General features: G+C 47.4%; 2 protein-coding genes across 7 annotated transcripts in view; one reads left to right on the top strand and one right to left on the bottom strand.

The window, feature by feature from the left end:
- The first annotated feature begins 4,466 nt into the window (after window positions 1–4,466).
- Window positions 4,467–14,117, top strand: LOC144103747 (uncharacterized). The gene is made up of 3 exons (XM_077636405.1): window positions 4,467–5,636; window positions 8,579–8,808; window positions 13,413–14,117. Exons 1-3 carry the CDS (start codon window positions 4,506–4,508, stop codon window positions 13,768–13,770), a joined length of 1,719 nt encoding a protein of 572 aa, XP_077492531.1. The 5' UTR covers window positions 4,467–4,505; the 3' UTR covers window positions 13,771–14,117.
- Window positions 14,118–18,131: 4,014 nt separating this feature from the next.
- Window positions 18,132–24,163, bottom strand: part of LOC144115869 (serine/threonine-protein phosphatase 2B catalytic subunit 2-like) — a 100,330-nt gene continuing 94,298 nt past the window's right edge. For all 6 annotated transcript variants that reach the window (XM_077650455.1, XM_077650456.1, XM_077650457.1 and 3 more), the window contains one exon: window positions 18,132–22,914. In XM_077650455.1, the coding sequence (XP_077506581.1) occupies window positions 22,748–22,914 (167 nt within the window). In that variant the 3' untranslated portion in view covers window positions 18,132–22,747. The remainder of the gene's footprint in view (window positions 22,915–24,163) is intronic.

Here is a 24,163-nt window from a genome sequence, read left to right as displayed (position 1 = left end):
GCCCTGAATCATTACAATTCACTACCCTCGCGACTCGCCGGCAACAAGAATCGTTAAAATTTCTGCACTGTGTCGTTAATTCGCACTATCGACTCTGACAGGTACATCACGAGTGCCATACCATCGTCAACAAGAAGTTATCATAATCTTAATTTTTCACCTTACTTTGCTCGCACTAATGTGTTTAAATACAGTGTCTTTCCGCGCACCATCGAACACTGGAATACACTGCCTGGTCCAGTGCGTTCTCTACCTATAGACAAATTTATACAGGCCATAAGTGATTCGGAATCTCTTTGTTTATTGTACCCATGCATGCTCCCAATTTGTGCAATTTTTCCTATGTATTCAACTTTCATGTTATAAATTTTTGCTGCCATTTCTTCAGTTTTTGATGTATATATCTATTCCTGCGATAGCCCCTGTAGGGACTACAGTATGTACAAATAAAGATGGTATATGGGGGTTTAACGTCCCAAAGTGTCTCAGGCTATGAGGGACGCCGTAGTGGAGGGCTTCAGAAATTTCGACCACCTGTGGTTATTTAACGTGCACTGACTTCGCACAGCACACGGGCCTCTAGAATTTCGCCTCCATCGAAATTCGGCCCCCGCAGCCGGGATCAAGCCCGCGTCTTTCGGGCCAGCAGCCGAGCGCCATAACTACTGAGCCACCGCGGCGGCTGTACAAATAAAGAATAAATTGTATATGATCTGTTCTTTTAGCTGCAACATGACATCGCATGCAGACAAAAGCGGTCTGTCATAAAATGTTTGTCGGGAGAGCCCGAGGCAGTTGTACAGGGAGAAGCCTGGGGGGGGGGGGTGAGCACGATTTGCCCCCCCCCCCTGATACGTGCCTGCTTGGGGTAGTCCTGAAAGAGCATGTAAGACAATGCGAAGCCATTAACGTCAAGACACGCGGATGAAGGTTTAACAGAGACAGCTTAAGTAACAGGGCGGAATGGTGTACCTTGTCGAAAGTTTTCTCGAAATCTAGGAATAGTGCATCTGTTGGGATATTACGGTCAAGGTTGGAGTGAATGTCATGCAGGAACAAAGCTAACTGGGTTTCACATAAGTGGCCTTTCCGGAATCCGTGTTGGTAGGGACGAAAGTTCACCGATGTTAGAAATGTAGCAACATTAGAGTAAATGACGTGTTCCATGATCTTAGAGCTTACACTATTTAGCGAAATGGGCCGGTAGTTACCTGGGGATGATCTGTCACCTTTCTTGAAAACTGCAATGGTATTACCAATTCGCCAGTCATGTAGAACGGAGCCAGTATCTGACGACTGCTGAAAAATGAGAGAAATAACAATACTGCAAACATGCTTAGGGTGTTTTTTAAACTTTGGAATTAATTCCATCGATACCGCAGGAAGATGAACATTTTAGGCAGTCAATAATATTAACATGCGGGTTGAAGGTGATGTCGTCCATTGGTGGATGTGACAATGGCGGAAGATCAGGAGCATCATGAGTTGGTTCTCTAGTAAAAACTGCACAGAATGTGTTGTACAAGACATGGGGTACGTCGGATACGCCTACTGGTGAGCCGGTGCTGTCAAAGAGTGAAATAGTATTATTTACATCAGGGCTGATTGTTTTCCAGAAACGCTTTGGATTTGTTTGTGACATTTCAGGGAATATAGTGAAAAAGAAAATGCGTCTAGTTTCGGTAGCGAGATCACAATATTGCTTGCCAATGATGTCGTGTTTGTTCCATGCGCATTTGGTGTTAGATAACTTGGCGAATGGAAAAGGAGCTTTTCTTGTTATGCAAACGTTTTAGCGTGACGTTAAACCATGGAGAACGTGTTCGCTCTGTTATGCTGATGGTTGGTGAAGAATCCGCACCGTACACAGCGGTGGCTGAGCCAAGACAACGTTTATTGCCTTGGTGTGTGTTAATATAGGTGTTGTGCGAAACGGTTAGAGAAGGAGTGTGAGGAGGAGGACTGCGGCGATAACTGTTGCCGTAATCTGGCGTGACGTCATTCCGATGTAGCAGTTGGTATGTAAAATCGTATCAAGCGCAGAAATCTAAATTTGAAGAGAGGCTAGTTCGACTCAGTAGAACGTAGGTGATAGGCAGAAGCAAAATCATTACAGAATGCAAGAAGATAACGATTCATGCTAAATGTAGTCTCCTTTGTCGTATAGCATTAATACTTTTTTGGATTTAGGACTTTTACTAATGTTGGTAGAGGAAGTAGTGTGAACTACAACGTGGCCACTGAGGCCCGTAATGTACGAAGGAACACAGAATTCGTCACGGTGAGTAGTCAAAACAAGGTCAAGAATGTTAGATGAATGGTCGGTCGTGTGTGTGGGCTCAGAAACAATTTTAGACAGGCCGAAAGTTAGACATGTGCGTGAATTCACTGGATCCCTGACTTTTTGTTAGGGTGTGGGCATATCATTCCGATCTACAGACGGAAAGTTGAAATCGCCGAAAAGCGAAAATGGAGGTGCTGGGGTAAAATGAGATTAGCGAATTGAGCGTGTCATGAAAGAGCGTTTATTTATTTATTTATTTACTTATTTCAATACCTTCAAAGCCCCTGGAGGCATTACGGAAGGGACTGGAATGCATGAAAAATATCATATGTATGTAATTATAACACAAGAATTGCGGCAATACAGAGGAAAAAAACAGGAACAGCAACAAATAATGCGGTAAAATGAAGATTAGTGGGAGTATACATATTCTTCGAGAGCAGATTTGAACAAAACAGAGTCAGTAATTGTGGCAATTGAGATGGGCAGGTGGTTCCATTCATTGCTTGTCTTGGGAATAAATGAGTGGAAATATGCGTTCATAAGACAATAGGGATAAGCGAGACACGTTTCTTTGTAGCGAAAGAAGTGGAATGTTCAAAGAGGCTTTCATGTTTGATACACTAGATAAACGAGAGTACATCTTGAAACCGCGCAAAAAAGACAAGGGACGAGGAAGAAACCAACAGGACAGACCTAGTAGTTTCAGCAACATCTGGGAACACTCGTAAAACATGGCTATGGATCACCATGGGCCCGGCAGCACAAACAGACAGCGGTTACTGGAGCGTTTGGCCTAAAGGCTGTGATGGCTCATTACCTGCGTAACGAAGAAGCGCTGGCACTTAGGGCGGTCCATTTCTGTTGAGACGCCGAGCCTGCTCTCATTTTAAAATATTAAGTGTCATTAAAATGTTAATTAGCATGTTTTACTTAACTGCCCTAGTAATTGACTTATCTCACAGTTTTTATCATGATCGCCGATTCCGTCGCGATGAAGGCGAAAGGATAACCATTTTATCTTAAGAAAGCGCATTTTTGAATATTATTCTTCTTTATTCAGTTTTTACCCCGCTTAGCCCGAAGGCGCTATACCGTCTTCTTCACGCGTGAAGCAATTGTAAGGGACTGTGGAAGAGTAATAGTGCGTTTTCGGAGCCTTGAAAGCTTGGCAGCTGTGCTTTCTTTCTGTGCAACTGATCGTGCACCTATAGATCGCAGTATTAGCAGTAAGAAAGACAATGAGGGAGGCAATGTTGCTGCCGTAGGGCAGGCCTGGTGCGTTTCCCAGGAAGAAGAAAATTCTCGGAGATGGCAGTCAAAACAACGACGACATAGTTCCGATGGGCACGCGGTGCGCACAATGGGTGCCGACTGCTCATTTAAGAGCACTGCCCGTCTGTAGGTATGACATGCACAGTTTAACTTCCATGTGCAAGATAGCCGCCTTTTGTTTTTTGCTTACCGTTTAGCTAGTCCTAGCCTCACATACCCGGAAATGTTGGAAAAGCGAATTTTTCAACGGGAAGTTGATTGTGAGCGCAATTTTTCGCATATCGTTGTACCGTAACATAAAATATTGTACCATAACAATCAATATACCCGCCGATCCGAGTCGGGACGACAGTATAGTTTTCTGCTATACTTATCAAAAACACGCCCCATTGGTTTTCTATGCAAGTCTTTACACGGTGCGAGCGGAGGACAAAATTTGAAGGCATGATTCTGCGACGCGTCGGAAGATCAGACCCTTCCGGGAACATCAGTGTTTCCGTAACAGCATCTTAAAATATTCCACAGCTGCCCCACAATTAAAAGTGATGCCCAAGAAAGCTGGAGTTCACGGGCTGGCTTTCTTTTTTTTATCGTCAACTATCATTTGAGAGATCCATGTTCGGTTCTCTTTCAGATTACCTTCTCCTCACTGCACTTCATTTTATTTGAATAATAAAATTGGGCAAAGTCAAATGTTGGTTTTGAGAGGCCAAAACTTAAATTTTCATATATATATATTGAGCTGAGCGAAGGTTTCGGTTCCTTGAAAGTGCATTGGGCGCACTGACAATGGCGCACCACGGGCATGTGCTGTTCCAGAATGGAAGACGAAGAGAGCGTCGTGCTTTGCATCTGCGTTGCATGAGCCCACATCGCGGCAGCAAACAGTTTTCGTTCAGCACCCAAAAGGAGACAGCAATCGGCACCTACCCCGTTCCCTACTGCAATGGACCATCGGGCCCCTGAAGAAACGCTCAAGCAACCCGCTGGCAGCCAGCCACCCCAGTTGCCACCGGAACTGCCGACGAAAACGGCGCGCCCAGGAATTCTGAAGTCGCCTCCAAGTTTATTCCAACCTCAGAAGGAACCATCCACGAAGACCCTCAGATTTAAGATGGACCAGCCCGTGCAATCACAGCCAGCGGCACTGCTGGCCCCACCAACGCCGACGTTAGAGACGCCGGCCAGTGGAGCTGGCGCCCAGCCTGCTATACCGAGTCAGGGCAAGCTTGAGGAAAATAGGGACGTGCACGAGAAAGTGGAGATATCTTCGACCATGTCGGAAAGCATCCAGGAAAGCCTGAGCGAGAGCAGCACTTCAAGCACGTCGTCTTCACCCTTTCAGAGCAGCGTCTCTTTGGACAGCCCAGAGCGGCTGGTTCCCCCACAGAAGAAAAGAGCTGCCTCAGCGCCGGCAGCAGGGGTGGTCATCACGCCGACAACGCAGATGGTCCGACGGCTGGGAGGCCGTAGAATGGCACTACACGGCTGGTTCCCGGATGGCATCACGCGTCTCATGGCAGGCAGAAACGACCGAGACAAGTCCGGGAATGGAACGCCACACCGTCGGGCCCAGGAAAGCGGGGACACTGAACAAGACGACGAATCGTCTCCGTCACCGCTGTTCGAAGATGTCCCCTGGCGATCATCGCTCCCCTTGCAGACGCTGATGGGGCTTCTCGGTGGTCTCGCACTCGTTTTCGTAATCTCGCTAATGCTCCGCGAAAGCCGTAGAAATGGCGGTGGCAACATTGAAAGCCGGCAGCTTGAAGAAGCTGTCACCATAGGCGCTGAAGATCCTGACGAACACCAAAAATCAATGCCTCTGCCGCAGATCACGCTGAGCGACATCAAGGAGCCGCCGCAAGCCTCAGTAGGCCCTGGAAAGGCTACGGCTTGTTCGGGTGGGGATACGCACTGTTTTGCTTTACACGATGAGACCCCGGCAGAATCTACGGAACTTTCAGCAACGAGTGCTACGCCGGTTCAGCCTACAATCAGCTCGGGGCAGCAAGAGGTCTTCGGAAAGGTGCGCCAAATGAGAAGCGACACACTGCACGCACCGCGCAGAGCGAAGGTAAGTCTGGCTAAGAGATTCGTGTATATTATGCGATAGCATAGAAGCCTAATTGGAGCGAAAACCCGGCGACCGGCGTCGTCACACTGATGGACATCTATATTGGTGACGTCACTGCCAGACCAACCCAGAAGGGACGTCAACAGACCGGCAGTGATGCCACCAGACCAGGTTCATCTGTGTGAGGCATCCGCCTGCCAACCGTGGCAGGTGGTTTACGGGAGGAGTCGGGAAGAGCAACCTAGCTGGGTCTCGCAAGCCACGCCAAACCGGCTCTCACACCTACCACCTGCCAACCGTCCTCCTCTCCCGTCTACCCTCTCCACTTGAAGGCGAGAGGAAAATGACGACTGATTCAACAGTGAGAAAAAGAATTGGAATACCATATTTCAACATTGCAGTAGGATCAAGAGTTGTAATGGATTGACGAGTGAAAGAAAAATGCTGTCGCATTTCTACCACCACAATCTGATTGATCACTCCGAAAATTTTTTAACAAGTTGCACTGGAACTAAACTATACTTCACGGTAATTATTGACGATTAACGTCCAGTGCTAATATTAAGTGTAGTTTTTAAAGCTCTAAGTACGTGTTTTAGATCAATATTATAAACAAATTTTCCGATTTTGGCAGCACTGTCATCGCTCTGGCTTCTCTTGCTTCGCCGAAGTGAGAGGACTAATTCATGAGGTAGCAGGTAGGCGCGTTGGGCAAGTAGATTAATGCTGATTTGAGTTCCTAGATTTAAGGAGCTGTTGATCAGCTATTATATAATATAAATGCTTCATCTATTCAGTGGACTAAAAGAACATGAACCTGAGGCGACATCAGTTGTTCATAAACTGAAAACAATCGCACAAAACAGATGAATCCATGCAGATCATTATAGCAGTCGGTTCTGGACTCACTGTTCTTAGCTTATGTGAAAGGTATCAGCTGTGGCGTTTCCTCTTGTATGCGACAAATTATAGATCTAAGCTAACCGGCTTCGTGCATCATAATCAGCGAAAGCTGATTGTCATATCAGCGGCCTGGAACTCTGGAGTGGCTGGTCCGTTTTGACGTTTCACAGGAGACGCCCGATTGGGCGTCTCATAGGCTCGTTTTGGCGTGCTTATCTACGTCCACGTGCGTCCTCGGCCTTATTCCACTTGCAGTCTTCGGCTCGATTGAATTCTCGGCACACCTCACGGACTCCAGGACCCCCTTCTAAACAAATTAGACAGTCTAGTTCTCGGTGTTGTTTTATTCGCAGCCTACTCTCTCCCCTGGTTTTGAGGAGAGTAAAGGCGCATAAGTAGCTCACTGATTCAGTGGACACCTCAGTCACGCTGTGAGGTGGCGGTGGTGTCCACCTACAAGTAAGGCAGTTACGTGCCTTTCCTTTCCTCAAAACCTACGGAGGGTTTAGACCGCTGATTTTAAGGAAAGGAAACGTGCCTATCTGGCTCACTGGACATCTGAGTAATACTGCGAGGTGCCGGTGTTGTCCACCTACAAAGTGTGGCAGTTACACGCCTTGCCTTTTCTCAAGGCCAACGGAGGGTTTACACTGTGAAACTTCCGGTGCCGCAGCCGGGCTTCCTTCTTTCCACGTGAAACGCGCGTTATACGCGTGACTGTGACATCGACTCCGCCGTTGTATTCCCTATGTCTGGCTCTAACTAAAATATTAGAGCTTTCAAAAAGGCACACATCGAACGCAAGGAGCACCTAACACGCTCTTAACCGCGACAGATTGCTGATGGCCTAGCTCTGTTAGGCCAGGATATACGTAGCGAAAGCGCGGAGACTTCTGGATCGGAAGAGTACATTCACTAGATGTGCCTTTATTCATGATAAAACCTTGCGCCGTCGTGGCGGAGTGGTAGCGTCTCCGCCTCAAACGCTAGAGGCCGTGGCTCGATTCCCAGCCTCGACACAGCTATTTTGTTTTTTTATTCAGTGAGTGTGCGGCGGCTTCAGTGGCTCCCATAGATGATGGTGGTGGTGGTGAAAGAATTTATTTGAAAATTGCAGAGAGGTTGCGTGGGGAGCAATCCCTAGTGGGCCGCTCCGCTTACAGTACTAGGTGGAGTCCCTTATTCAGGGACCCAATTGGTCTGGGCCGCCACTCGAGCTCGCTGAACTAGGGTTTGTTGGGCCGGTAGGTCCAGGCAGCTGAGCAGGGCCGCCTCCCAGTCCTCACGGGTAGGGGAAGGGGTTAGGGGCGGAAGAGAAGGATTGTGTTGACATGCCCAGACCATGTGGAACGTGTCAGCCAACTCCCCACAGAAAGAGCAGAGGCCAGGGAAAGAAGTGTCGAAATGTTTGAGCGCTGCCGGGCACAGTCGAGTGGTAGTAAAAAGTCTAAGCAGTATAAGCTAAAAGTTCCCATAGTTGCCGCCACCGGGGTAAGGGTAAGGGCGGCTCCCCGGTGAGGCACGCGGTGTGACGTCATGCCAGATGGCGCCGAGAGCGCGCGGCTTCCGCCCAGCTGCGGCGGTTGCTAGGCAACGGCTGAAAGTCTGTCTCTGCCTCCTCGGAGCACCGCCACAGCGAAATCGCAAGTTCGTGGCCAGTAAAGCTTTCGCTTTAAAAAAATGTAAAACAACACTCGTTCGAGGGAGCCATAGATAAGCCATACAACGTTGACTTCCGGTCCTCCGGCTGGCCAGTAAGCGGACCCCGAAAACACTTGTTCCTCCTTCGGCTGGGCCCTCTCTTTAGCGGTGTTTACTTGGCTTTTTACACTAGCCTTAACAATGCCTTTTTCTTTCTTTCAGCTCATTCCCTTTTCCTCTTCCACGGCGCGTGCCTGCGTCGTGACAGTACATTACGAAGTGCTCATTACATGCATTTAGCGTAAGACCTGAGTGAAAAAAAAGTTTTGGTGTAGAATCGCAAGACGCTGAGCTTTTGCGTCATTCTACGTTGACGCCGACGAATCCCGCCTTTCCAGAGGAGGCATGCCTGCGGCCCTTCCGTCTTCACGTACTGCCATGCCACCCGGCCAGAGTTCTACTACGAAAATGTAACGGGTGACTGCGTGGCAACGCGGAAGCTGCTCCAGCTTTGCAATCGCGGTCCCAATAGGTTTTCGTCGGAAGACAGCTGTCGCCTGAAGTGCGTGGAAACCCAGCGGCCGGACAAGCACTGCTTCCGCCCAGTCAGCGCTGTTCAGTGCTCCAGGTGAGACAACGGCGAATATATAGGCTGAAGCGCTCCGCAGAGATCAGCTCTTGGTTGCAGGGAAGCACGACCACCGTTGTGCGGCAAGCTGGTATGCAGGAAGCCTGACTCGACGCGACAGTGCTGCTCGCAGCAGTACAGCCTGTAGAAAATCAGACAGGCGTCGTCATCTTACAAAAGGTTCCTGTTTTTTTTTGTTTTTTTACTAGCATGTAAACGTGACTGCACAGTCACGGAGTGTTGTTTTGTACAGGCCGTTTAAGCGGCGAGGAGGAAGATAGCCTCGAACTCGGCGCTTGCAGCGCCGCTCCTCCTATCTGGTGTGTGCTGGCGGCAGGGGCACGAAGGCGTGGTGCACGAGTGTGCGCCGCGGTCTTTTGCGCAACGAAGGAGTTGAAAAGCGTTTTGCGTCTGGATATCGCCACAAATCAAGTCCCAAGGTCGTCTGGCTACCCCCGTGTTGTTGTCGGCTGTAGCAACGACTATCGGAAGCGTGAAAAATGACCTCCAGAAGAGTGGGAAGACCGTAGACAGCCGCGGTATGCGTGTGGGCGCACGCTGTTTCATTTGCACCGCTTCGCAGATGAGGGGCGTTTTTGATTGCAAGCATCAACCAAACGGGTTTCATCCTTTCGGTCGCGTCTCATGCGTGCTCTCGACGCTTTGTTGGTGAGAGGGGATGGTCAAGAACGTAATTGCACCGAAAGTATACAATTGGCAGCAGTAGTTTACGAGAAGAGGGTGAGCGGGAAAAATTTCGGTGCAGTCACGTATATAAGCAATTTCCTGAAATCTATGAATGTATGAAAAAAAGCGTGCTCCACCTCTGTTAATAACACAAGGGGACTTGGTCGCAAGGCGGCGATAGAACATTTGCTTTTTACGAGAACACCCACCCCGTTCATTTCTGCTGCCGATAGTACATACGTGCGCATGCGGATATCTAAAAAAATCATTCGTTCGCACACGGGAATTTGTCCGCATCAAATGCGCTGTAAATCACCGTGCATAAAGGTATACTTTCACACAAATAAAAATTTGCAGGATGCGTACCGTGAGAGCTGACTACATGCGGAGAAAAAAAGGAAGGAGATATGCCCTGATCTCATTTTGTTTTTCGTATCTGAAGGCGTCGTCGGCGTCGTTTTCATAATGAGGATTTGCATGAAAGGTTTCGGTGCGCTTTTTCGTCACTTTAAAATTGTGCCACAGTGTTGAGATCACAAAACCACTGGACCGGAGCTCACTGCCCCGCATTGTCAGTCGCTGATACATTCTAAAGAGCACAGTTGTATTCCCTGCCTAAAGCCTAGGTCTAAACTTCCGTTATTCGGCTCGACAATCGATTCGTGACCGCAAGATGTTCCATTGTAAGAGTGATGGCAAAAGCGAAAAATTCGCTTCTCAGATATCCACGTCAGCCTTCACAAAACAAACTTGTCCGTGACCGTTAGCTTTTCGGACGGTAACCGAGTGTATACACATAGTAGAGTTACTTAACAAATAAAATACGACTAACATCACACTTAAAACTGTCGTTAAGAAGTGACTAGTTTCGCTAGCTACCAGCAATATTCCTAGCTGGTTACCCTTATCTATCTCTCAAACTCAAATATCTCGGAAAGTTGCTCGAAAGTTGCCCTGTATCGCTCCCTCGACCGCCTTCGCAACCAACGCTACGCCCACGCCGTTTTTCACCACACAGGTTACACCAAACTCGTCACATTTATTTTTACCTATGTCAGTCGTGATCACGACGGTGGAAGCGCCTGCGGCGCCATAATCCGCTGGTGTTCCGGCCACTTCTTGACGGAACGATCTCACTGCTGCTTGAAAAGCGTTTTCTATCCGTGCGCAGTTTTAGAACGCGAAAAGCGAATGCGAAAGCTCCGAAATGCCGATTTGTGCCATCTGCGTCCTGTTTGGTATGCGCACCGCGAATGCGATCGCATGCACATACCAGCATGGCTAGAAACTAGACTAGAAACTACAGGGCGCCAGCATCCCAAGATGGCGATTAAGTAACATGATATAAGGGGACAAAGCTGACATAAGCAACTACCGTCCCATAACAGTGACATCTGTGGTTCACAGGGTGGTGATGCAGATTATGAGGGACAGACTGCAGGCTTGGGCGGAGAACGAGGGGTGCTAGGGGAGCTACAAAATGGGTTCCGGAAACAAAGGAGGTTGGAGGACAATCTGTTTTCATTGACGCAGTGTATAGAGTGTGCTGAAAAGGAACACAAGCCCCTATGGCTAGCATTTCTGGATATCAGGGGAGCTGAAAACGTTATTCAGGAGGATTTGTGGGACATACTGGGCACATTGGATGTGGAAGATGAATATATATATATATATATATATATATATATATATATATATATATATATATATATATATATATATAAAGGTACCAGAGTGCTTATAAAATGGGAAAAAAAATGTATCAGAGCCTACAGAGATACAGCGAGGGCTTAGGCAAGGATGTCCTCTGTCTCCTTTGTTCATGTTGTACCTGCAAGGATTAGAGACCAAGCTAGAGAGGAGCGAACTAGGCTTCAACCTTTCTTTTTTCAAGCAAAGAGAATGGATTAAACACTCATTGCCGGGACTAATGTGCATGGATGATATAGTGTTAATGGCTGACAACAAGGAAGATTTACCGAAGTTGATAGACATTTGTGGTACAGAGGGAGACAGATTAGGTTTCAAGTTTAGTGTGTAAAAATCCGCAGTCATGATATTTAATGATGAGTGCGGCGAGCATAGAATACAGGAGTTCACGCTAGAAGTAGTGGATCAGTGCAAGTATCTTTGGGTGCGGATAAATAACGGTGCTGAGTATCTGACAGAGCATGAAAAATAATGAATAAAGCTAGTAGAAATGCAGCTGTCATGAAAAATAGGGCACTGTGGAATTACAATAGGTATGAAGTGGTAAGAGTGATCTGGAAAGAGGTGATGGTTCCTGGTCTGACTTTCGGCAATGTGGTCCTGTGCATAAGACCAGGTGTTCAAGCAAGGTTAGAAATCAAACAACGCAGCGTAGGGAGGCTAGCTTTGGGAGCACATGGCATTACACCAAATCAGGGGGCACAGGGGGATAAGGGATGGCCGTCGTTCGAGAGCAGAGAATTTAGCCGTAAGATAGCATTTGAGGGGCGATTAAGAAAAATGGGGAAAACCAGTGGGCTAGGCAAGTTTTCAGATACCTGTATATAAGAAATGCTGACACGAAATGGAGAAAGCGAACTAGAAAATTGACAATCTGGACAGCAGTAGGGGTGCAAATCAGCAAATACCGGTTAAGAAAAAGGTTAAAGAAACCGAGAGAGCTTTGTGGAAAACAGGGATGCTGACATAAACGGCACTGGGAACATACAGGATCTGTAAGCAGGAAATTGCCAAAGAAAATATCTATGATAATTGTGGGGGAAGTTCTTTGTTGTTTGAGGCCAGGACTGGAGTTTTGCGGACTAAGAAGTATAGAGTCAGGTACCAGGAGATAGACACTTTGTGCATTGCGTGCGGAGAGGAGGAGGAAACGGCTGAACACTTGATACTTTTCTGTAAAGGGCTTCACCCTACAGTGGAAGGCAACGGGGCTGACTTACCCAAGGCATTGGGGTTTAGGGATAGTGAAGGGAAAGTGGATATTAAGAGGTTAGAAGTAACCAAGCGAAGGTTATCTGATTGGTGGCTAAAAGCAAGACAGGAGTAAAATTTCACAAGACATGGCTAGGTGGCTTGAACCACCGCCTGAATTAAAGGATTTAGCCTTATCCATCCATCCATCGGCGGCGCCCATGATAAAATGGTCTATAGCTGAGCCGTCTGGACCCTGGGATGCTGGGCACAGACAAGCAACTTTATTCCCACGAGGGCAAAGAAAGCAAAGCGGCTACATGCTGTTTTTTATTTGTACCTTTAGTTTTCTATGCTGCAGTTGTATATTATACTTCCGAAGAAATAAATCAAGGCAGTGATGATCGGATGACTCGAAAACTCTCATCCGAACAGATGTGATGAACAATTTGACACCATAGTCCAGACGAGGATCCGAGACAAGTAGATATTAGTACAGGCAAGCGGTAAAACGATGCCAAGAAGGTATTTATAAATGGGTTTTCTTTTACTGCAGCTGAAGCACTACAATTAAGCGGTCGTTCCTCTCACGTAATAGTCTCCTCTTGTGGCCTTTCTCCACTTTACATCGGGTATACCTGCGCCTCAAGCGTAGCGATAACTCCGTACGTCCTCTATATCCTGACCACCTTCATCGTCCGTTAACGCCCATTGTGTGCGTACAGTCGGGCACAAAAGTATCTGGACAACGTGTTTCGCAAACGAAGCCGTTACATCTACAGCCGGTGGCGTGGATACCGCACCTGTGGAGGTGAAAGAACAAAATTTTGACTTTCACCCCCATAAATGTGATCTCCAGCCGGCGGTTTAATAACAGAACTATGCGCTTTGTTTACGGAACGCGCGGTCCAGACATTTTTCCCGACTGCACATATCCCTGTCGAGACTGTCCGTTTTTCCCCCTCGAGGCGCAATAAAGGAAGCGGTGCCAAGTTTGCGTTTTTTGTGCTCCGCAGCCAAGACCATATCGACACCCCCCGCTGGTACTTCGACGGAAAGCGATGCCGCCGGTGGCTGTCTCGGCCCGATCGATGTCCTTCGCACGACGGCCAGCTGTTCACCACTCCTCAGGAGTGCAGGAGCAACTGCACAGCAGCGAAAGCCTCCACGTGCAGTGCCCCAAACTCGACCTCCTGCGAGGCTCAGCGTCTGGGCCTTTACTTCGCACACAGGACGCGGCAGACGACGCCGTTCCGCTGCATCAGCATGGCGTCCATGACCACTGGACGCAAGGGACGCGCATGTCTGATGGGAGCCAACCGGTTCCCGACCATGCAAGCTTGCAGAAAAGCCTGCGTTCATACCGGCAGATAGCTTTCGCGCCAACGGACGAGTTAACATCAGACTGTACTGATGTTTAATGCGTCCAAACTCCTTGCCTGAGGTGCAGGGATATAACCACGTGGGATTTCGTGCTACTGGCGCACAGCAGCAGCTGAACCGACTATAATAACTTCGCCCTAATTAGGCATAATGCTGCGTATCAGTGTACTGCGCCAGTCATTTAATAAACACCGTTCGAAGAAGCATGCGCCAAAAGCCGAAGCGCACGACGTAATGCGTCATCGAGTTATAGGTGCGCCCAGCTGAGCAAAGATTTTTAATGCACTTCCCGTGCAGCCATCTGTTGCATTAGATTGTCTTAGATCGCAAGAATACCTATGACCTCGCACTGTCATGCTCCGGTGGGCCCCTGGCCAAGTTGGAATTGCAGGAAACGAGCTGGTCCACCAGCTCGCCCGCGACACTGCGCACCTGCAATCCCCTGGCCTTTGCAACCGACATGACAAGATAGCCTTGACTACAAGCATAATATAAACACTATGACAACGTCGGGGAGGCCCTCCCGACCCTGCCTTCCCCCCACCCAGCGCTACCAACACCCTCACTCCGCATACTCCGAAAAATGCAGCTAAGCGTATTACATACCCCCGCCCGGTCCCACCTACATCGCCTCTGAGCTACCTTGGCTGCATCTGGTCCTTACGCAAACCAGGCCGGTACATTGCCTCTACACATGTCCAGTTGCCATACAATCTCCCTTCTCTCCTTACCCACCACTACCCTCCAGTGATGGCATTTAGACTGCATGCTGCCCAACACCCTGGCTTGCCTACTCATTCCTCATATTTATGAATACTTCATTTAGGACCACTGGATCAGTCCACATTCAGAAGAGAAAGTGCCCAGCCAGTGCAACCAATGATTTTGACACCCGATGTCCTGGCCTGTCTCTGCCAGGCCGGAAGCATCAGGGAAATTGCCAGCACATATGAAGCCAGCCCGGCTTCAGTCTGGAGGTCATTTTCAAGACACTACCACCCACAAAATGTGTCTCTCTTCACCAGGAACCGACACCGAATGACTTTAGACTAGCTTGATTTTTGGAACTCGTGCCTGCTTCAATGCAACAAAGAATGAGGATATGTCCACAGAGTGCTTTTGACTGACAAGGCCCAATTTTGCAGGGATCTGAAGGTCAGTTTGTGCACAACGGCCATTATTGGCATGATCAGCACATACAATGGCTATGCCAACATAAGCACCACGTAAGGTGGTCAGCAAATGTTTTTTGTTGCATTTATGACGGCTGCTTGTCCTTACTTCATTAATGGAAACTTAAATGTGGCTCCAGCATGACGAAGCTCCTCTGCACTTTTCATTGAATGGGCAATTCATGGAAGAGTTCTTTCCCATTTGATTGGGCATGGTGGAACCACAGCCTGGCCCATTTATCACCTTTGGATTTTTTCCTCCAGGGATTTGTTCGAAGAGGCCAACCTTGAATATCTGAAGGAACAGTTAAGAATATCACTTGAAAACATTCCTACATAGATGCTCAATGGATGGAAAGCAATTTAAGCACATGTAAAAATTGTGTTGCTGTCCCAAATGATAGTTCCTTCATGAAGTACCCGAATGGGGCTGCAACTGACACAATGAAGTATGCAAATATTGTTCATTCATGCTTCTAATACAACTCTGAAACTGCTAGAGATTTGAGGTCAATATTTCCTAATCATGGACTACAACTGCTTACAATAAAAGAGAATTGCCTGCTCCCGCATACAGCAACGGTATCAATGCAGTTGGTACAGAGCAATGTCGTGCTACAATGACAAAGAAGTTTTCAGCTGCAAAATCAGGCTCGTTTATTTTAGATGCCAAGCCTATACCACGTAAAAGAATTAAACACCGCAATTACGCAATGCGCATCAAGATATTAGCATCGCTAAACAGAGCTCTGCACGCTGTCACAGAAGCATTGCTGTATTCCTTTAACAACACTAGCGTAACAAGAAAGGAAAAAAAAAGACTGCATCTGGAGGTAACTGCAGACAGAGCCAGGCCATCGCCTATTATGGTTCTGAAAATTGATCGCATTGTTGGCGATCATAACCCTCCTTGCGCCGAGCGGCGAAGCAAAACAAAGACTGCCAGGGACCATGGTGCAAGATTATAAGATTACACAACTTACACTGTGCCAAGAACTAGCTAAGCGGAGTATTGCAAAGCGGAGTATTGCACTAGACTTCCGGTGCTCCAATGCATTGGAGCACCGGGTTTCGGTTTCGAGCAGAAAAAAAAACTATTTTCCAGTGCTGTAGGGCTTTAGAGAAATTTATTTCGTTTTAAAAACTGCTATGGCATAGTATCCTGCGTGGCTACAAACTCGCTATTGATAAAGAACTACCAAACATTGCTAATCAGAAAGCCAATTGGTCAATTTTAATTAGTGAGCTGATAAGCATGATTTTCACAATTACTGATGCCCACCACAGCAGACAGTATCCTTCTGAAGAGTATTTTTTGTAGCGGGAGCTACGCTAGGCTACCAGTCGAGCATTTCGCGGTATACATGGGAGAGGCCAGTTGTGCGCATGCGCCATTACCATGGAAACCGAAGAGGAGCAAAGAGTGGCGTACGCTTTGCCGTTGCTGTGCACCCGCTCCACCGTCAAAGCCGAGCGTGACGTCACGCAGATGAGCAGTTGCGCATGCGCTGATACCATGGTAACCAGAGAGACGCCACTGCTGCGCCGCTACCCGAAATCCGCGTCGCATGCGCAGGATTGCGTATAAAAGGCGGAGATGTAGTGGGCGTCTGTATCACGTTCGACATGCAAGCAGAGAAGAAGAGTGCAGCCGCTGAACCAAATAACGCGCGAGTCTGTGTGTACCTGAAACAAGCTGTCACTGCTGTCGGATATCTTCCTCCCTTCGATCGCAGTGAATAAGCCTGCCAAACACAAAGTATGTATAGCCACGATTAGACCAGGATTCCAACTTTTTGGTGTGGGATAATGCACATTCTCAGAGATACAAACACTTTCCCTGTGCTTTATCTTCACCATGCTTCTCGTTTTTAAAGCAGTCTCCTTTGTTTCAAAAACGTATCACGTCTTCAAAAACATATCACGTCACATTGCTTCAAGAATGTGACTCCTGTCACAATAATGTGTGCTGCTGCTATTCAGCACAACAGCATGGGATGTGGTACAGGTACACAAATTTCATTCTAAAGTTTTTATGGTTGCAAAAGCAGCACCTTTCTGTGGAGAGCGGGGAATTAGCTCAAGTGGCAAGGAACTTGCTTTTGGCTGTCAACGCTTTGGTGTAGGCTGGAACATGACAAAATAATTGGTTTATGCAGCTTATGTCTCAATGTGACTCAGGCTATGAGGAACACCACAGTGGAGGGTTCTGGATAATTTCGACCCCCTGGGGGTTCTTTAACATGGACCAACATGTCACAGTACACGGGCCTCTACAATTTCGCCTCCATCGAAATTCGACCGCCGCGGCCGGGATCGAACCCGCATTTTTCGGGTCAGCAACCGAGCGCCATAACCACTGAGCCACCGCGGCGGCCACATGACAAAATGAACAATGCAACAGGACTCTGGATGCCCTTGTGTTCATTACAACTTTCAGCAGTTTCAATTTGCCAAGCGAAACTCTGAAGCTGCCAAAAATAGTCTTGTGCTAAGCTGAAGCAGGCGGAGCGACGAGTGGGCCACATGTACTGCGGTGCAGCAAGGGGAGTGGCCACACCCCTATGCATTTGCACGTTCTAAGGTAGCCTGGAATGGTTGGAGCATATTCATCAATTGGCCAATCTAGACAGTCATGCTTACATGATTAAGCACTTCATTTTTACTCGAAATGGCGCTGTGAGCTGCTAAATATCCAAATGCAACCAGCTCCATTCTGAAACATTTTTTCCTGTGCAGAAAAAGGGAGAGAACTCCCAACTTTGGGTCCTGTATTATAGAAATTTTGAATGTCTTGGATTAAAACAGAACACTGAAACACTGCACCAACACCGTGTGAGCAATAGCAAATTTATTGCATGTCTCTGCAGCATCCACTGGGCTTCCACAGTCGAGCCCTGACTGAACACCTCTCAAATTAACAGAGCAGAGTGATGTAGGATAGCAGGCCAAATGTACTGCAACTTTTAAACAAAAACAGACTTAAAAACCACTGAAAGCATGACCGCATGCATCGTTGTCCCCACAGGCTGGCATAGGATTGCTCAGTTAATGAATAGCGCAATACGTGCAACTCCTGGGAGGGCCTTGGATCAACAAGTTTAGCAGCATTGCAAGTGTGCATATGCCCACGCACAAAAAAAAAAGTTCCAATTCCACACAAGAGAAAGAGATACTATATTGTGAAGTTCATAGCTCCAGTTTTTATTCAACATAAATCAGTCATTTTTACAACAGATACAATTTTCTTGTGTGTGTTTGTGTACAACTATTGCACAACAGATGGGTTATTAAACACCCGCATAAGCGCACCTCTGTCTTCCGCACTGCTGAAAACGAGGCCATCGCTCCTGAGGGAATTCGATAAGACAGTTCGCCAGAGAGCTTTCGGAAATATCAAGAAGAAAAGATTTTTTTCTTTAAACATGAATGTGTGTATTTCTTCACACGCGTAGAGCAGAACTTTTTTTTTTTCCCCGTCAGCAAGAGTACCCAAACCCGTGCCACGCCCCTCCACTCAACGCAGCCTAGCTTGCAGACAGCCCTGCACAGATTATCCATTGCCACACACATCGACCAATGCTTTGCCACAAACTTCCAAGTTTTATTGTTAACAAGGTACCAACCGAAAGGTTTTCAGCCCATGACAGCACTGGTCTTGTCACTGGAATCATTACTAACAGGGCCGCAATGTCCATGACTAAGTTCAGCACCAAAATGGTTTGTTGCTGTTCCTTGATAGCCATAAAGTAACAGAAAAGACACCACTTGTCTGGAGCATAGGAAGGCTTAGAGATCTGTACACAGAAAGTTTGCCTTTTAAGTCAGGAAATGTGACATTCAGTCGAGCATTTTTTGGATGCATAAGGCTTTAGACATGTTTTTCCCATTCCATAATTGTGAGCAGGTTTTCTTCACAGTTGTCCATTTCTAAACAGCTTTCATTAACAAGACCCTGAAAATTTGTGGCAACTTAAAGGGGCTGCGAAACACCGCTTGAACGAACGCCGGTTACACTTCAGATGGATTCTTTAAGTCACACAGATGCTGACTCAAAAAGAATTGCACGAGAATCGATGCAGAAGAGCGGGAGTTATTCAATGAAGAAATTTCAAAATACAAGCAAACAAAATGCTGCCCTCAACTCTATTTTAGCGCAGCTTCCCATTCCCATTTCACTCTCCCAATGACGACACACCGTGCGACCAATCAAAACAGCCTATCTTAGCACGTGGCGGAAGTTTATACACTCCATGGTTGCCTGTTCTCTGTAACTCGTTAATGCCAAGGCTGGCGGCACCGTTTGCATGGTTACAACAACCATGTGAACGCCCAGCTGACCCAGCAATGTTTCATCGTCACCTCGACGGCGCAGAAGGGAACACTGATCAGTGACGTTCCCTTACTTAGGGATCCCAACTCGAGCGCGAGATACTGCAACGGTGTGACGGCCTGCGCAAGATATCAGACACATTTAGCATAACGCGTACCACTACTGCTTACCGCCAACCATCGCCCCTAGCGCGCTGGTTGGTCACGGCGAGCAAGGAGCGCGCGCTGTTGACGGGAACGTGGCGCCATCTGGCGCCACCGCCCGGTGATCCTCCACAAGCTGACGATGCGCACTGTCTGCTAAATGTGAACTGAACGCATCATTCCTTGGGACCGAAACGAACGCTTATAGAGTGCAATGGCTTGATCGGGTCAACTCTGCAAAGCCGCTCTTAGATACATAGAGAGTACCCATAAGTGTTAGTGCTAGGTCGTAGGATGTTTACAGAGAGGCGCACAGTCCGTCGATGCAAAAAGTAGCCAGAGCCTCTAGTGGTGTATTTTTGTTTTACTTGCTTTACAGTGCTTTTATCTAGGGCGAACAAGTTGGTTTTGTTAATGTAATATAGAACACAAAAACTTGACAAAACGTATCTCTAGTTATTAACACAATTTGCAGTATATTTACTCTTTGTCCAATCATCAAGCTCGCGCAAAGTGATGTCATGTCGGATTCTCAAAACCGCCACTGTATGGTGACACCGTCAGCGCCATGAATTTGTTTTTGCGAGCTAATTAAAATATTAAAAACAGGAGTATACGCGTTACGACTGATGCTAATAGCATCACTATAACTCATTCTATGCAACCAACGGGCAAAACAATGCACTGAAAATGTGTTTCGGGGCCCCTTTAAGACGTCAGTACTCAAAAGAGCATATACCCATGGTCGACAAGCTCGACCTCACAGCTATAAGAGCAAATAATGCCCAAAAAATCTGCCCACGCCATTTTAAAACCATATAGTCCCCAACTTCAAAAGTGCTTTTTTATTGGTGCCTTGTTCTTCTCCAGTACCAAGGGGAGTGGCCAAATGGCACAAAGCTTCCTTCAAAACAGCCTTCAATATGACATAATAGTGACATCGCTGGTGCCACAGTAAAACATGTTAAATGCCTTCTTCCACAATGACATGCTAAAAGGCATTTGGAGCTCAAAACCAGGAAAACAGAGATGAAGAAACATGAGATTTAAGACTAGCATCTCATATTCCCTAGCTCAGTTCCATGCTTCAAGTTGGAGCTCCAGGGTGATGAACCATCACAACCAGCTCAGAGCTGTTATATTTGCTGCCAAACCATGTATATTTCAGGCAACACTGAAGATGCTCACGAAAAGAAAACAACAAAATTAAATAAGAGGCAAAGAGCTGTCTCAACCTCCCTTTGAATTCCTCATCAGAAAAACCAACACCCAGACCGTACGTAGCCCATACAATCTGCGTGTTGTTTACCATGCCTTCTATGTATGCATTGCACTTTTGATTCTCAGGATGCACAGTACATCCAGAGAACATACATCTGGGGGCAAAGGTGAGCAGTGTCACCAAGTGCACAGGCCATATGGTGCGTACACACATGCCTGTAAGGCAGCCCTCCCGCAGCAATGGCAGCAGTGGAGGGGTGAGGCAGGGAGGAGGCTGAAGTTGAGACCTGACGCAACGAACGAGGCAGAGTTCTGCCCCTTAAAGTCGACCCTCTGAAGTTGCAAAGAACAGGCAGAAAGAGAGGCAGGTTAGCGACAGAAAGGAAAGCCGCATCACGAAACGGAAACAGACGACTTTATCAGGGAGTGGAAGGACGAGGAGGGGGCGAGGAAGAAAAAATAAAAGCAAAGCATTTGCAAGTGCAGTATGTATAATATGTATATGAATATTATATGTATTATATATATATATTAGCTCTTTCACAAATTGCCACCAGCCATCGGGAATGGACGCGCATGAGAAATCAAACAGTACTCCATGTGGTGGAGACCTTCTGTATATACATACATATACACATATTCATATATATACACAAGAATATATATATATATATTTATATATGTATATATACATATATATAGACACATATACAGGGATGTGTGAAAGAAAAGAAAGAAAAGGGGGCATGCCCAAGACGTGAAAAATACGAGGAGGAAAACAAGGAAGCGAGACAGAGAGAGAGACATTGCACGGCAATTTCCCGATGTGAAAATTGCATCGTAGCCCAGCGACCCCTGTGTCAGGCCTGTTCTTTTTTTTTTTACTCTTATGTACACTCGTGTATGTATAGAGTTGCCCTCATGTTTCGCCAGATGTGCACACCCTTCTCCCCACAACCACATCATTGACTGCAGGGCCCGCTGTGAGCGGTCCACGGCCGGCCCACACACACACTCCCAACCACAGCTTGCAAACCACTGACCATGCTCTCTGAGCATTGAGGCAGCAGTCACCGTTGGCGTCACCAGTGCCAAGGGATGCAGCGCATGACGCTGCAAGAGAGCTCTGCCCGTCTGATGACATGACTTGGGACTCCCCTTCCCCACCCAGCAACCCCCTCCCCTCAATTGGTGGCTGCATTCCGTTTCTTTTTCCACTGAACACACACACACGCGCACAATTTGCAAGGTGTTGAACACGAGGGCAGTCACAGCAAGGAGGAGGGGAAGGAGGAAAGCTGCAGCAAACAAAAGCCCCTTGCTACACATAAAAAAGGACAGAATAAGAAAGGACTCACACGTGTAAAAGAAAGGATACAAAGACGATCACGCAGTGCAGAGCAGCAGCACAGCAATTCAGCATCCCATATGTGTGCATGCGCTGCCCATGTGACGCTGCCAACCGGGCACAGAATAACAAGTCAAAAAGCTGACAACAGCGACAACAAAGGGTAGAGAGAGAACACTGTCTGCCCCCACGGCCAGACCCAGACACATCAGTGCTTTGCGGAGCATCGTGAGGGCACTCGGAACTTGCACTCCAGAGAAACGGGAAGGGAGAGAGGGGGCAGATAAAAGTTCGCAACTGCCCGTGATCACTCACTGGCTCATAATAAGTTAGCAGAAGGAAATAAAAATGCACAAGAGCAACAGTAGGGCAGATGTGAACCTGAATATTGGGGAGAAAAGAAAAAAAATTGGCGGTGGCGCCATACACTGAGAAAAGTCATGGCAGGGAAGGGAACGTGCTTTCGTAAAAAAAATTATAAAGAGGACCAGCAGGAGGAAGACGGAGACGTGGGAGCCACCCGCCTGCCTGCCCACCCTCCCAGGAAAGAGCCACGCGGCAAGCAGTCTCCTCGTCGCACATGCAGCACACACTCCGCGCTGTGGTATCATCAGCGCACAACAAGGGATGATGAGATGGGAAGTGGGAGGAGCGAGGCACTTAACGAGGAAGGAGGAAACCAAGGACGACGAGAAAGGAACTGGGCCGACGGCAGGAGGAGGGGGAGAGTGGCGGGAAGAGGAGACCCCCTTCAGGAGCCAGCAGAGTTGCTGCCGCCATGCTCCTCCTGCGGCGATGAGGGTCCGCCATGCGGCAGCGGTGCATCCTTGCGCGGTGGCATGCGCTCGTTGATCTTGTCGAGACCCTTGGCCTCCTCGAAGCTGGTGATCTTGTGGTGCGGCGAGAAACCTGCCAGTGCTGCACCAAAAGGCCATCGTCAGAAATGCGAAACAAATGCAGTGGGCTAAGTGTCAAGCTGAGAAACTAGCCTTGCAAAGGGATACCCCTCTTCAACAAAACCCAACAACTTCTGTGCAACACTAACTACCTTCATTGCGCCATTGATATTTACACTAGCATTATGGCTGAGCAATCACAATGCACGAACAAGACACAAGGCCCAGAATTTTTCCAGCACATTCTCCAGAAATCTCAGCATATAGCAATAGACAGCTCATAAAACAGTTTAGTTCACAAAATGAAAACAGTCACTATGGCAGGCCTAAAGCCAATATATTCGACCCCCGTTGATTCGGGTAATTCGAACAGCCAGCGCAGTTTGGGCCGGCGCACATGTAAATCTACGGCGAATATTCTAGCGACAGTGAGACATCATATTGTGTCCAGTTTTATGTTCTTAGTGTCGCTTCTGCCAAACCATGATTTTTCAGCAATTTTTGGGGATCAAAAAAAATAGACTGTGAAGGACTTCTGAGCAGCTTGGTAGGCAATTTGGTGCAGTTCAGAGCAGCTGTGCACCGTTTCTAGAAGTGCAGTGCACACGAAGCAGGCAATTTTAGAGCATAACTATATTGTGAACAAAGTCAAATTATGGCTATCTTGCTGCTGGCCTCTTTATCATTATTTGAAGCAGCTCTGCAGAAAGACGGCTCTGCAGAAAGAAGTGAGCATTACATGCATTATTATTTATACCAGTGATTCTAAAGTATTCATCCAATCAAAAATACTACAATGAGCCCCTGTATATACATGATACACTTTATTTACAACAAGAAGCCTATTATACAGCTACAGCTGCCTAGTTATACAGGGTACAACTTGTTTCAACTTTGTACTTTGTAAGCACAGATACAGCTTTTTTTTGCGTCTTCAAGGAGCAACAACTTTCATGTTTGTAACAAACGGCACAAAGCATATATGGCACTGAATAAACTGAGCCACTGTGCGGCTTGAACCAACTCTGACCAGCATGAACAAAACTACGTAACCCAAGGGATGCTCATGGAGAGAGGAAAGGATGCGAAAGCTACCAGCGCCATGTTCGTGGCAGCAGTTAAGGAAGACACTTTATTTTTTTCTGGAACAGCTCAATAGGAGGTTGCATTCAGTAGTGATAGGTGGCACCAGACGCATCTCCCACTTACTCTGGCCCACAGCTGATCCACAGGCTCAGCTTCCGAGCCCTCAGAGACCTGGCACTATCATC

This window comes from Amblyomma americanum, chromosome 1, assembly GCF_052857255.1.
Source record: "Amblyomma americanum isolate KBUSLIRL-KWMA chromosome 1, ASM5285725v1, whole genome shotgun sequence".
Taxonomy (NCBI): domain Eukaryota; kingdom Metazoa; phylum Arthropoda; class Arachnida; order Ixodida; family Ixodidae; genus Amblyomma; species Amblyomma americanum.
This window is presented reverse-complemented; position numbering and strand designations above follow the sequence as displayed.

Excerpts from the sequence above, each read along its gene's own strand:
- LOC144103747 (XM_077636405.1), top strand. The coding sequence starts at position 4,506 with ATGGACCATCGGGCCCCTGAAGAAACGCTCAAGCAACCCGCTGGCAGC. Across the intron at positions 5,637-8,578 it reads ACGCACCGCGCAGAGCGAAG|AGGAGGCATGCCTGCGGCCC; the intron begins GTAAGTCTGGCT and ends CCGCCTTTCCAG. Across the intron at positions 8,809-13,412 it reads AGCGCTGTTCAGTGCTCCAG|CCAAGACCATATCGACACCC; the intron begins GTGAGACAACGG and ends TGTGCTCCGCAG.